Raw genomic sequence first — 15,786 nt, 5'->3', positions numbered from 1 at the left:
AACCTGATTTTCCATTGGTCCCCTAAAGTGGGAGCAAAAATAAATGGTATGATGCTGTTCAGCAAGAAAATAAATTTAAACTGGATATTACGGTCTTGCCTGATTGATGTAAAATCCCCGTGGCTATATTGGAGAGCTGCAATTCATGGTTTTGTGCTATTTATTCTTGCTCTGGAGCAAAAGATGGTATGATGCTGTTCAGCAAGAAAATAAATTTAAATTGAATATTACAGTCTTGCCTGATTGATGTAAAATCCCCGTGGGTATATTGAAGAGCTGCAATGTATAGTTTTGTGCTATTTATAATCTTGCTAAGGAGCAAATGATCGCAGTGTAAACACATATGTACAAAAGAAGTGTCAAATACATGATGGAAGCTTGAATTAGTCAACCATTAAACAGTTGGAACTTGAAAAATTTATTAATGACAAACAAATTGTTAAATCCAGGAAAACTGAAGAAAGGGTATTATAGATAAGAGGCACTAACAAATAATGTTATCTAGTTTGTCTTATTATTGGAAGAGAATCAAATTTTAGAATATAGAGGATTTTAGATTCTTTCAAATGTGAATGTAGTCCAGTCTTTCCTATGAAATGTTTTACTAAGACTAAAAATAATGTGCTTCGATCTTTCATGTTTATAATAGACATTGATTTGGGGAAGTCCGTGTTCAGGTACAAGGTTATGTCCATGATCAAAGTGGGAACAAACTTGCAACTTTGATAGGAAGGTGGGACGAAAGCATGCATTTTGTAATGGGAGACATTGCAGAAAAATCAAGGAGTTATGATCCCATGTCAGAAGCTGTTTTATTGTGGAGGAAAAATCCACCTCCTGAATTTCCAACAAGATATAATTTAACCTCATTTGCCATAACATTGAATGAACTCAGACCTGGACATCAGGTTACTTGCATTTATTTGTTTATCAAAAGATTTTTTGAACTAGGTTCCTTATGAACAATAGATTAATGAATTCTAATACGAGACATTGTGCTCAGGAGAAGTTGCCTCCCACTGACTCCAGATTGAGGCCCGATCAACGCCACCTTGAATGTGGAGAATATGAAATTGCAAATGCTGAAAAGTTACGACTCGAACAGAAACAGAGACAGGTGACAATATTCGACACTGGACCTAGTCTTGGCCCACAAAAGGATGAAGTATTTGTGTTTGATGCATCATTCTGTGTACTATGTTCTTCATTCCTATATTTTTTTCTTTTTAAATCAACACCTAGAAACGACAAACAATCTCAACTTAAAACAAGTATAATCAAATACCACAGATAATAAACATTTTTAGCAGCCCACACAACATTTGCAACTTACCAACATCATGTAGAATGTATTGCATGTTTCATCTAATTTCCAGCCAAATTATAGGGTAGATGATGTTTTCTAATTTAGCATTCTGATTGTTAACTGCAATAACTTATATATGCAAGAGCAATATCTCAATTGGATCACTTTAATCTGTTCCAGAAAGAATGGAAATGGAATATTCATAGATACAACTGTATTAAATCTTTGATGAATTTCTACTTTTTGTGGCATTATTCTAATGTGATGTCTTATGCGATGTTTTTGTGCTGATAATTTAATGTGAGGATCTCAATAAATAAATTGTTTTAGAAAGTACCTTTTGTACCATTTTTTCATTTTCTGCGCTATAAACTTTCCTACTTGTGTCATATTTGTTTGATAATAGGACCACAAATAATTTCTTCAGAGAAATAAATGGTATTGATGCGTTCAGTTGATTTTTCCTCTGCATCAAGCCTGGCACTTCCAAGAGTTCTAAATAAGTCAACTGATTAAATATCCCAATTTTACATATTTTCACTTTTGATTTGTACTGGATATACTATTGGTATATGAATTGTAAATTTATTCTTTCCACAGAGTTATCTGAACATTAATTCTGTTAACAATGAATTCGTTACTTCCTCTTGACTTGTACCCTGAAATTGCTGCAGGTAGAGAGAGAGTTAAGCATGAAAGAAACGAATTTAAAATATCCCTACTTATTTGATGCTGTTCTAAATTTTTGTTATTACTTATTTCTAGGCATACAGACTACAAGAGAAAGGATGGCACCCACGTTGGTTCAAAAGGGAGAATGAACGAGATACTTACCAGTATTCGGGAGGGTATTGGGAAGCTCGAGAAAATGCTTGTTGGAAAGGCTGTCCTGACATATTTGGATTGAATGTCCTTGATATGTCCCAAGATTAGTTTTACCAGTTTTTTCTTGTGACATTTATAGTCAAAATGATCAATTTGTAATATTGAAGCATCCCTATCATTACAAAGAATCAAACATTTGCACATTTTTCAGTATCTCGGACTTGGTTCTTCATCTGTCAATGATTACAAATAATAATAACTTTTTAATTCTATTTATTTTATTATAATAAGACATAAAAACACCATTTGTGCGATGGGATCCGGTGATGTGTGCTTTTGATCTTGGGGTTGGGTTCAAACTCCGAAGATTCAAAGCTCCAAATTCACTTTCTTTGGAAACAATGTAAATTCGTGGTTACATTTGAACCCAGTTTCAAATAATTGACTGGTCAAATTCAATGCTTGCCCACTTGCCCACTTAAAATTTCAGAGAAGATTTTATTCATTTCAGTCTATTCATCCACAATTTGTATCCAACCTTGATACTTAATGGTGGCTTGATATGGATACTTTCTATGTTGAATTTTAGAACACAAGAGTTTGATTCATGTGTTATGTTGAATATAATTGCCTAAAAAGATGAGGAAGTTTTTCATGAATGTTTATTCTCATGCATTTGGTTTGCAGCACAGCAGCTTGAATAAATACAAAGAACAGTCAGTTCAGTTATAAGAGTACAGGAAAGATGACATATTTCCATGAATATCTTTTGATTAATAAAATGGATGGAGCTTTTACTCTCAAATAAATAAGAGATTCTCATTGCACAAGGGTTGAAATCCGCGTTTCAAACACAAGTTGGTATGAAATTTGGGAGTAAGGTTCATCAAACACGATTTACAAATTTAAGCTACCTTATGAGGAACATGTTCAATCATATGATTGAATTGAAAACATTAAACATCAGTATTGCCCCCATCATTTTTAGATCGACAAACCATTGGAACTCCCTAGAACATGTTAGGAAAGTGGGAATAGTGCTAAATATAAAGAGAACAATTTAGAGGATTTTCTTGAAGTGATACTAGAATAAAGGATGTTGCAGGGCATGATCCACAAAATAGAACGAATGTAAGAGCCAGAATTATGGAAAACAACAGATCGCTGGGATCTTTTTGGATTTCTTCTCACTTTAACGGTGCTATATGGGTGTGAGGTATGGGCCAAGCACAATTCATGACAAAAATGGAGGCAGGAGTAGTGAAATAAAAAATGTCTTATGCAATTTCAAGTGAAGGCTCCATTACGTTATGAGATATTCAATGTTGTTATGCTTGATTGACTCTTGCTTTGAAGAATGAATGTGAATGGACAAATTCTCAAGGATCTTATTGCATGATTGAGATCTCTTCTACTTGGCCATCATGAGAGAGAAGATTGCCTTCAAACATGCTTTGGATGCTTGAAAAATTCTTGAAGTCTTGATTTGGAATACTTGGATGTGAAATTATAGGGAAGCGTTTAAATTCAGCTTGTCTTATCTCCAAAGGAGTAGTAAGTTTCTTGTACCTAAACATTTTCGAGCTCAAAACTTGAAGGAGATTGATACGAATTTATGAATACCATTAAGGCAATGCTATGAACAACTAATTCAAATTTGAAGGAAACAATCAAGGTCATCCTATGTGACTTCCTCCCATCTAAAGGTGTTGAGATTTCATTCAAGAGTTGGGAAGGTGTAAAGGTCTCAAATGTAGGCAATGTAGGGCTAGGACAAGCATAACAAACATGAAAGCTTGAAAAGTCTAAAACATGTTCTAAATAAACATCTAACTATTAGTGCTTACAATTTAGGATGATAATTTTATTGACATTTTAGTGATAATATGAGACTACCCCATGTTGAAGCTAAAGTAGATGGATGGTTTCTATTGATTTGCATTATCCCCACTTAAATAGCACAAATAAACATTTATGAAGAATAACACATGCACGATTCAACTTTTATACAACATGAGAAATGATATACAAATAGAGCTATACCCCAATAGGTCATTTTTTTTATCACCTTGAAACAAAGGAGCAACAAGGGTCATTTGAAGAAATCCAAACAAAGAATATAATAAGTAACGCAACATAGGGAAAGCACACCGAGAAGAAAAAAACACAAAATAATCCACCTTACAAGAGAAGCTAGTCAAGCATATCACTTGCCCTTGCCATCTTGGTCTTTATTGTTTAGTGAGGGTGGAAAAAATGCTAGAGGCACAATGTTCATCAACCATAGTAGATGGAACTATTGCAAGTTCTAAACAAGGACCATGCTTTAATGATGACTCACATTGTTTGTCACTAGGAACTTGTAATGGCCCTCCTCAAATCTGCTCTCAAAAATGCTGATGAAAGCTCAAGGAATTTCATCAAATAATTCACATGCAAGGGACGTATGACTGATATAGTATTTCAGCTGGCTTTAAATGACTTTCTTCAATTTGCATCAATGAGAATCTTGTGCTAGAAGACTCCAAATGGACTACACAATGGCCTAACATGAGTGTGCTACTAATTTTGACAATATTCAGTGCATATATATAATCTAAGCATGAGAAATGAACACCTACAACCAACTGACATTTTTACAAATAGTTGGTATGCAAACTAACTAGTTGATAAATAATGATATTGAATTGCTTAAATGACACCAGCAACTATTATCTTCTTAATTTGCAATGAAATTTCTAATACAATGCTCATGAAATATGGCCAAGACTTTTGGCATTTACATGGATTACAAAATGATAATGCTGGTATAATGCACACTTACAACTGAGACTTATAACACCTAAGAAAGCAATACTAATAAAGGAACCTGGTTGTAGATGGTTGTAATTATTTTTCTTCAATGTTGCCCTTTCTGCTTTGCTTTTCCGATTTGCTTTTTCGAACTGCTTTTTCGGATCTGCTTTTTTCATCTGTTTTTTTGGTTCTTTTTCGGACTGCTTTTTCATATCTTCTTTTTTCGCCTACTTTTTCGGTTATGCTTTTTTGGACTGTTTTTCGTATCTACTTTTTCGGACTGCTACCGTGTTGAATCTCAAGACCATATCTTTCAATGGTGTCAAGATTTTCAGCTTGAAGGGATTTCGTCCTTCAAACTACTGAGACATAATCTCTAAAAAAAATTTCAATTTCTTTGATATTTCCAAGCATACTAAAAAGAAGCTCTTCCCTTTCTTTTATAGTATTCTCACAAGAGCTCAATCCTTTGTTTTCTCAATGTGGGATAAAACATATCTCACTTTATGTAACTTATGTCTCCAATGTGTTATAAAATAAAGGGGACTCTTTTAATTTAAATATTTCCCACAAACTATAGTCTATGCATTAATAAAGTTAAATATTTAAATTCAACTTTGTAAAATAGCTTTATCAATGCATAAGAAATCTTATCAATGATAAACAAGTCTTCTTGTCGATTTTAAACAATTGCCATCGACATACCACTGCCACTGAATGTCCGGTCATATCCAAGATGACTTACTATAAATAGTAAGTATGCCCAAAGTTGCCTCAAAATCCCTCAAAAAGACCTGCAATTGAAACTATCTAGGCCAAATGGCCTCTAAGTCCCTTTAATGTCCTAGTTAGCCTAGGGGACCGTGGGGAAATAGGCTAACGACAACATCGTGCTATGAATGCTGAAAAAAAAAAGGGACATTACAGTTCGTCCTTCCCAAAATTGTTTGTCCCCAAGCAATGGTCGAACAACAACCCAATCAATCCACCTGGATCCCAAGTCTAGTCATGAACTATACTGATGTTAGTCAACATAGGCTCTTGCAACAACCTCTGAAAATTAACCAAGGGGAATCCATAATCAAATTGGCGAATACAACTCACCCAAACTCCAAAGTCAAGAACCCATGAGAAACAAGCTCTCGAAATATTAGAACCCAAGTAGAGTAGATAACCCAAACTGCCAACATAGTAAATACCATCAACACATCCTACTAGCCTATGTGGAATCTACAATACAATTCTGCAACAACGATGAATACTCCCGCATGAAACTGCACCAAATACAAAGAATCCACACACTGCACACCTATTGCAATTAACACAACTCTGCAGATCACTAGCCACTGTCTCATAACCATAACACCCATGCACTGTTGATGGTGAATAGTCATTACATGGTAGATAGCAAAAACGAGAGCCCAGACCAAACCTGTCTGCCATCAACTCCTCAATACATGGATCAAAAGAAAACCGATGAATATATCCTACAGTATAATGCCGGTAAAAAGAACCAATCCTAGTCAAAGACTCATCCTACAGACGTGATACAACCAACTATGACTGATCATCAGCTAAGATAGAGGATGATATAGCCAAGAGTGCAGAATCAACAACAACATCACTAATCTTTGTGCCCTTCAAGTCAAACATACCACAATGCTCAGCTGCAGCACCCAACTCAGTTGAACCTACCTACAGTGGAAACAAACCAAATATGCCAATACTAGTGTCATGGACAGTTATATCCTCATCTCCACTACCTCTATCAACCTCGACCATGGACATCCGCGGATCACCAAACACCACGGTCCGTGATTGTACAAAATCTGGCAAAGAATGAAGTCGTTCTAACTCCATGGTCACCTTAGCTAAATGAAACTATGACTCCTTGAAAGCCAACTGTGTACTCTCGAGAAACTCAAAAGTCACCTAGAGCTGCTGAGTAAGCTCACTCACCTCATCTTCTTTGACCAATAATTCGTCATATGTTGTACTGCCCCACTCCATAAGATAATCTTGAGAGTATCCTCAATTGTTGTAACTTCATCTAGCTCAACTGTACTGGAATCACTATCTGTGTCAATCACACAATCCGATGTGCCTGTGATATCACCTTCTGATGCTACTGGCTCAACCTGCACAACATCTGTAACCCCTTTTGCCTGTGAAGATGATGCAGATAAATCATTACCTGAAGATGTGCTAATGTCTCCCTGTATCGAATCAGCATGTCTGTTAAACTCCTCATACAAGTTTCTACCTGTCATAGGGAAGGTACGATCCTTAGGCCTATCAAAGCATTCAATCAGTCTCTTCGTAAACTCCACATATGAGGTAATGTGTGCATGACCCATAGTGACCATACCATGATGCCACTACTCATGTGCTAACCCATCCAGGTGAATTGCTGCATACTTAATAGCTTCTTCCTCAGGCCTAGGGTTCAATTGAAAGTATGTGTCAAGCTTTTGAACCCAACCTCTTGATGTAGACTTCCCCGAGCCATCATAATATGGTAACTGAAGTTTTCCTACTTTCTTCCGTAGCTCATAGCTCTGGTTCCTGTCATGTCCACATGGCATATGTTTCATCCGCACATCCATATACTCCCTAAAGGTAATTGCAGCAATAAAATTTGGACCTCTGGCTTCCCAATCTCTCCTCAATTGGTCCTATATATCAGCGATCTGGGGCTCTAGTATGGGTTGCTCTGGAGCTCTAGGAGGAAATGTGGGAATCATGGGCCTCGAACTCATTTTCCTAACTTGTTGGCGTGCATGACTGAAATTGTTCTTAACTTGTTCACCTCCATTATGTGTCCCATCCTAATTATTACCATTCTGATTATTTCCTCCACCCACATTAGCATTCAACCCCATTTGACGAGCCATCATCTGCATCATAAGCTCCAATCTCTGACTATGTTCCTATGCTCTTTGCTCTCCTAATCGTTGTCCCTGTGCTAAGGTGTCTAATAACTGTAAGAATCTTTCCTCTCCCTGATCTGGACTGGCATTCCCGCCTCTGCCTAATCTTGTATTCCTGTCATCTCGGTCACCCATACTGATGTCTTAATCAAAGAATACCTCATCTGTGTCTATATGACTGGATTCTATGTCCACCTACACGGATGAACTAGGCTATTCGCTCTGCAGGTCTGAAATCCTATTTTGTCTTGCTCGGGTATTGCAAAAATTATAAGGCCCCTATCGCATGCTCAAACATAAATGCTCTGATTTTAGTGTTTTGACATCTCGTCAAACACTTTCCCTTCTATCCGGTTGTTCCAAATTCCCTATAAGACCTCCACAGGATGGCAGGACTTATAGCTCTGATACCACTGTAATAGCCCTCCTCAAATCTGCTCTCAAAAATGCTGATGAAAGCTCAAGGAATTTCATCAAACAATTCACATGCAAGGGACGTATGACTGATATAGTATTTCAGCTGGCTTTTAAATGACTCTTTTTTCAATTTGCATCAATGAGAATCTTGTGCTAGAAGACTCCAAATGACTACACAATGGCTTAACATGAGTGTGCTACTAATTTTGACAATATTCAGTGCATATATATGATCTAAGTATGAAAAATGAACACCTACAACCAACTGACATTTTTACAAATAGTTGGTATGCAATTTAACTAGCTGATAAATAATGATATTGAATTGCTTAAATGACACCAACAACTATTATCTTCTTAATTTGCAATGAAATTTCTAATACAATGCTCATTAAATATGGTCAAGACTTTTGGCATTTACATGGATTACAAAATGATAATGCTAGTATAATGCACACTTACAGCTGAAACTTATAATACCTAAGAAAGAAATACTAATAAAGGAACCTGGTTGTAGATGGTTGTAATTATTTTTCTTCAATGTTGCCCCTTCTGCTTTGCTTTTTTGATTTTCTTTTTCGAACTGCTTTTTCAGATCTACTTTTTCACTTGTTTTTATGGTTCTACTTTTTCGGACTACTTTTTCGTATCTGCTTTTTTCGCCTACTTTTTCGGTTTTTCTTTTTCGGACTGCTTTTTTGTATCTACTTTTTTGGACTGCTACTGTGTTGAATCTCAATACCATATCTTTCAATGGCGTCAAGATTTCCAGCTTGAAGGGATTTCGTCCTTCAAACTATTAAGACATAATCTCCAAAAAAAATTTGAATTTCTTTGATATTTCCAAGCATACTAAAAAGAAGCTCTTCCCTTTCTTTTATAGTGTTCTCACAAGAGCTCAATCTTTCATTTTCTCAATGTGGGATAAAACATCACTCCCTTTATGTAACTTATGTCTACAATGTGTTATAAAATAAAGGGGACTCTTTTAATTTAAATATTTCTCACAAACTATAGTCTATGCATTAATAAAGTTAAATATTTAAATTTAACTTTGTAAAATAGCTTTATCAATGCGTAACAAATCTTATCAATGATAAACAAGTCTTCTTGTCGATTTTAAACAATTACCATCGACATACTGCTACCACTGGATGTCTGACCACATCCAAGATGACTTACTATAAATAGTACGTATACCCAAAGTTGCCTCAAAACCCCTCAGAAAGACCTGCAACTGAAACTATCTAGGCCAAATGGCTTCTAAGTCCCTTTAATGTCCTAGTTAGCCTATGGGACCGTGGGGAAATAGGCTAACGACAACATCATTCTATGAATGCTTAAAAAAAGGGGACATTATAGAACTAAGGAGAATTGTTTTGCAAATCTAGCATGTAACTCATGATTAACATCAATAAGCCGATACATATCATTTGAATCGTTACTCTTAACATCATTTGCATTAGAAATATTGCAATTATCATCATCAAGAGTACGTTCTCCATCCAAATTAATCACAATAGAATCTCTAATGGGGATATAATTAGTATGTTTGTTCAATTTCAGCTTCTTTAATTTATCTTTCTTCCTTCGACTATGCATAGGTTAGTCAAAAGGAATGAAAATACTACATGGTGTCTTAGGGGAAGAAATATTTTGGGAAGTAATCTCATCCACTAACACAATAGTTACGTTTGGTTTTGCTTGAATTTTGGGTTGGTTTAGGATCAATAACCATTGTGTCCTTTTCTTCTTACAAGGAAAATCAAAAGAATCCACACTAGGTTGAGAGATAGTGGGATTTTTTGTTTGCATGATATAGGTGGTGGAATTGAAGCATAAATAATGGTGTAGGAAGTAGGCTAGGTTCATGAAAAGGAGATGGGATTATCTTAAGATTACTAGGTTTGCAGATCTTTTAGACTTAAATTTTTTGATGGAATAAGAAAAAAAACGTCTTTGCAAGGTTGAGTTAGTTGAGACATGCTAGTCCAAAAGAAGCCACGGTCAAAGTTCTCCTTAATTGGAGAAAGGCTAATAGAGACTGTGGTTAATTGTGATGATTTATGCACTGCAAGGAAATTTCTGACACTAATGGATAGGTAAGATAATAGTTTTATGGAGGCTAACCAAGGAAGGCCAAGTTTGACTTGAAATTGATCAAAAGTTGGGATGACAATAGAGGCAGCTTCCAAGGTTTTCTTTCCAACTTCAGTAAGGAAGATAACAAAACGATGAGTGGGACAAGTTAAACCATTGAAATTCTTGAACATCTCATTTGTTTTGTCATCGTAGTCACGATAAAGACATCTTGTGTAAAATGTTCTTCAACTATTACATTCACCATGCAAGATGAATTTATAAGGACTCAAGAGAGAAGGCTATTAATCTTTGCAACAATCTAAAGAGTGCTATCATGGTCTTTAATAGTGTCCTTAAGATCAAATGCAACATGAAGCTTTGGTATTGGTTTGGATTTTTGGGCTGATCAAATGTGTCAACAACATTCTTGGTCTTAATATATGCATCATGTTAGAATGGTCTTGACTATCATTGCACCAAAAGATTGAATGGTCAATGCCTAATACAACCAATAGTCTTATAGAGCCACAAGAGGCAGTTAAGCCATGTTGTGAAATCTAGTAGGGATGTTGGCCGCTACAAACATTCTCCACCCCCCACACCCACCACCCCACCAACCCCCCCCCCCCCCCCCCCCCACACACACACACACACACACAAACAACACTTGTCACAATTTGCATAGGTTGGAAACTACGACCAAACTCTGATACCATGTGTTAGAATGGTTGAGGCTCCCCTTGCACCAATAGATTGACCTGTTAATGCCCACTACAACCAATAGTCTTATAGAGCCACATGAGGTAGCTAAGTCATGTCGCGAACCCCACAAGGGACATTGACCCATTGCTAACACATCATACTTCACAATAGTAGAAGAGTCAACAATATCGATGGAAGATGCCAAGGTAGACTCAATGGTATTGGAAAAATGGGAAGATACAAGATTGGTATAGATTTGTAGGTTTTAGTTAGGAGAGTAACGAGTTTGTTTCTGTGATATTGATGTGCTAATAATATAGAATTACAATCAATGAGGTCCTGGACAATTGTCTTCAAACAAAAACATTTATTGATATCATGAACAAGTTGACAATGGTATTGACAAAAAATTTGGGATCAAAAAATTTATATGTCTGTTTGGATGGATCAACTGGTTTAGTGAGAGGAGTGTTCAAATATTATCATTAATTAACTTCAATGTGACATTATGCAAAGCTTTAGAAAGAGTTGTAATGAAGGGTGCTCCCCTTATTACCAAAAATATATAATAGAAAGAAAGAAATAGCAATAATTTGTGAGAATAAAATATGGGCTTCTTATTATCGTCACAATTGTGGTTATCACATTAATTTGAAATATAATATGCAAGCCCATATGGGCACCTTCCTTACAATAATTTGTAACATATAATTGCAAACTATCAACCAGAGTTGTCTTAGACAATGTACAACATTCCTTATATAGGCATTTTTACATCGCTTGGGAAGTTACTAGACATCAAACCCTAACCCTTGAGACCAACTAACTCTAAAATTACATATAGATTTGGCCTGATACACATTTGACACTGATTTTAAAATTTTGGTTGGCCCAACTTCGGAAGGTCATAACTTTTTAACCATTGCTTTAACAAGCTATAACCTCTTTTCGAAATCCACAATTTTTGATCTATATGGCCCAACTTGCGAAAGCTACAACGACTCCATTTCAGAGCCCATATGGGGCATTTAAGGTCTTCAAAATTGAGTCTGAAGTTTTCATACCAAAATTGTATGCCAAAACTCTGTAATGACTTCACAAATACTCATGATATGGAACTGAGCCTCAATTGGTAAGCTAATATATCCAAGATGAACATCTAGAAAAATTAGGACACTTCGAGTTCATATGATTGAATTACTAAGTAGCAAGCCTTCATAGACAACAATTCTACAATGAGACAACCCTTATTCAAGAACCAAAAAATAAATATTTTTGGGTGATGCAAGATTATTATTACACCTAGGATGCTCTTGGATTAAACTCCTAGGGTAATTTGAGAAGTGATCCCATCATGTCTAAGGTGTTTAGAAGAAAACCAAGATGATCAACCTCCTCCCTTGCTAGCCATGATGAATCTTTTAATGGCCCCTCTTTCCATTTGACCAAATACTCTTCATAAGTTATGTTCCTTGTACTTTTGCCAACATAGTTGTTTAGTGTCTCCTTAATCTCCTTTGTAGCTGAACTAGCTATTAGAATACTCCATTGTGCTTCTGCAACTCCATCTCCATCACCTCCTTCATGATATTATGCTAGATCTAAAATGTTAAATTCTAGTGAAATATTTAGTTTAATAGGAAACTTCACTTCATAAGCATTTCTAGAATCATGCCTTTTCACTATCTTGCATGGTCCAAACTTCTTCAATTTTTAGCTTATTATATGTACTCACAGGAAAATGCTCCTTTCTTAAATGAACCACGACTTCATCTCCAATATAAAATTCCTTAAACCTCCTTTTTGGATCTTCCCTAGCCTTGTACTCAATATTCATCTTTGTAAAGTGCTTCTTCACCTCCTCATGGATATTCTTCATATGTTCAGCAAAATCTTTTGCTTTAGCACTACTTATTTCTCCTTTATCCAACTACCTTAATTTAGAAACATTTATGGGACTGCTCCCATATACTATCTAGAATGGTGATTTTCCATCACTCTTGTTGACAAAATTATTGTATGCAAATTCTGCCTCTGGTAAAATTAGATTCCAACCTTTTGGCTTATCTCCAACCAAACATCTCAGCGAATTGCTTAGACTTTGATTCAAAACTTCTATTTTTCCATCAGTCTGTGGATGATGTGATGAACTAAACTTCAAATTTGTCTTTAATTTCTTTCACAATGTATACCAGAAATACCTAACAAACTTGGTATCTTGATTTGAAACTATACACTTTGGCAGACTATGTAGTCTTACCACTTCTCTAAAAAAAAAACTCTATCACATAAACAACATCACAAGTCTTCTTGTAGGGAATTAAATGTTTCATTTTTGAAAATTTGTTAACCACCACAAATATGTAATCATGCCCTCATTGTCCTTGGTAAACCAAAAGAAAAATCCATGTTGACATCCTCCCATGGCTTCTTTGGTACATATAATAGCTGATGTAACCCAATATTTTGCTTCAGTCATTTTTCCATCAGACATACACAAATCTCAAGTACACACCCCCCTTCTTGACAAAGCCACACTTCTTCAAATATATCAACAAATTTTCCTCCTGCAACAAATCAAACACCTTACAAATGTGCATAAAATGCTCCTCCAATGTCTTAATGAAGATCAATACGTCATATAGGTAAACAGTGATAAACTTACCCAAAAACTCCTTTAGTACCTCATTTATGAGCCTGGTGAAATACTTGGTGCTTTGTTTAGCCCAAAAGGCACGACTAACCACTTGTACAATCCTTCCCTTGTCTTGAAGACAATCTTCCATTCATCTCCTTCACTGATGCAGATTTGATTATACCCACTCTTCAAATCTATCCTTGTAAAATACACAACTTCACTCATACAATTCATAATATCATCCATCCTTGGTAATGTAAATCTGTACTTGATTGTGATCTTGTTAGTAGTCTGCAAATCTATGCACAACTTCCATTCTCCATTCTTCTTTGGTGCTAATACTATTGGTACAACACATGGACTCAAGCTCTCTCAAATCAATCCCTTCTACAACAACTCATGCAGTTGTTTGTTTAACTCCTATTTTTTTGCTAGTGTCATTCTGTGTACTTCCTTATTTGGAAAACTATATCTTGGAATCAAGTCCATCTAGTGACTGATCTTCATCACTGGGGGTCATCCATCAGGTACATTATCTAAACCAATATAAAGAGACTCTTCCAACAAATCTATAACTTTTGTAGGTACCTCCTCTGCTTCTTCTTTACCATCTTTTGGGATTATAAAAAATACATATGTTCACGCTTCATACCCTTGAGAAACTCCTTTCAATTAACAAAACATATCCTAGCACCACTACATACATTATCTTCTTCCTCCTTTAATGGCTTCAACTTATGTTCCACTCTATCCTTTGTCAGAGTGTAGGTATTTTCTCTCTCGTCATGTACAACATGCCTATCAAATTGCCATAGGCTACCCAACAACATCTGACATATGTCCATAGGTATGATATCACAAAGTACCTCATCCTAGTAGCTTCCAATCTTGAACTTCACTAGGCACTACTAATTGACCATGAGCTTTTGGTCATCCTGTACCTAGGCAATATAATATAGATGCAGGTGTTTCTACCTCTTGAGATTTAACTTCATGACCATATTTTCTGACACCGTATTTGCAATGCTTCCTCTAATGCTTACAACACATCACTTATCTTCACATTTGCACTTGTGCGAACTACTCCTTTGATCACGTTCATTCTCACCACTCACCAAGACTCTTCTATTAACTAGGATTTTTTCCATTTCAAAATCTTTAGAATGGGATGATTTGGCATTTTCCTCAACATGTGCAACTCTGGCCTAGCCTTCTGTTCTTCAATCTATCCTTCCTTGGTGTTGGGAACATTCAAATGCTTTACGCCCTTCTTCATCGTAGTGAAAACAATTTCCCTGAAAGCCTCCTCTTCTAGATCCTTGCCTTCTTCCTCTTCCTCTGTGTTTTCTATTGTTAACGATCATGGAAATGATTGGAATTGTTTTCTCTCCAGTTTTGACTAATACCACTCATCTCCTTGTTCTTTTGATCATCATTTCAATCTGCATAAGATTGTCTATTAGATCTTCCATTGTGACCACTATTCCTTTTATCAAACTTCTTGTTCAACTTTTCCTCAACTCTTAGGGAAAATTGGTATGCCTCTTCAATACTGTTCATTCTGACAAGACTCAACTCCTCTTGCAAACTTGGTTGCAACCCATTAAGATAACAAACAACTTTCTCTTTATCTGGCTAGTTCCGATGAGAACTCTGTAAAACTCCTCAATATACTCTTGAACAGATCTTCCCACTTGCTTCAACCCTTGCATTATCTTTAGTAGATCAAGCTCATAATCCACAGGAATGAATTGTCACTTCAATGTAGCTATCATTAAATTGCATCTGGTGATTTAATCCATGCCTTTTGTATTTCACTCCAATTGAATCTCGTACCACTAGAACTTAGCATGAACTTTAAGTTTTGCCTTCACAAACTTGATCCTATCAAGATCCTCAATATCTTCATACTCAAAGTATTCCTCCAATTCATTGATCCAGTTGATCAACTCTCCAGGTTAAGATTTCCCAAAAGTGTGGGAAGCTCAAATTTAGGTCTTTTTCCAATCTTGGAGATGACCTTAAAGTGTCTTTCTTCTTCTGGGTTCAAAACTACCTATTCTTGAATTCACCTTCATCCTTGCTTTGAT

The 15,786-nt window shown here is 35.9% G+C and overlaps 1 protein-coding gene across 4 annotated transcripts in view; it reads left to right on the top strand.

Annotated features, from left to right (window-relative positions):
* The window catches only part of LOC149533635 (oxysterol-binding protein-related protein 1C-like), a 268,757-nt gene extending 266,163 nt beyond the window's left edge, over positions 1–2,594 (top strand). For 2 of the 4 annotated variants that reach the window (XM_089807698.1, XM_089807697.1), the window contains exons 8-10: positions 678–908; positions 1,004–1,117; positions 2,072–2,594. In XM_089807698.1, the coding sequence (XP_089663824.1) occupies positions 678–908; positions 1,004–1,117; positions 2,072–2,239 (513 nt within the window). In that variant the 3' untranslated portion in view covers positions 2,240–2,594. The remainder of the gene's footprint in view (positions 1–677; positions 909–1,003; positions 1,118–2,071) is intronic. The other 2 variants (XM_089807700.1, XM_089807699.1) reach the window with 1 other exon arrangement.
* The last annotated feature ends 13,192 nt before the right edge of the window (positions 2,595–15,786 follow it).

This window comes from Cupressus sempervirens, chromosome 10, assembly GCF_028749045.1.
Source record: "Cupressus sempervirens isolate cs-2001-9-10 chromosome 10, ASM2874904v1, whole genome shotgun sequence".
Classification (NCBI taxonomy): domain Eukaryota; kingdom Viridiplantae; phylum Streptophyta; class Pinopsida; order Cupressales; family Cupressaceae; genus Cupressus; species Cupressus sempervirens.
The sequence above is the reverse complement of the archived record's forward strand: the minus strand, read 5'-3'. Positions and strand labels throughout refer to the sequence as shown.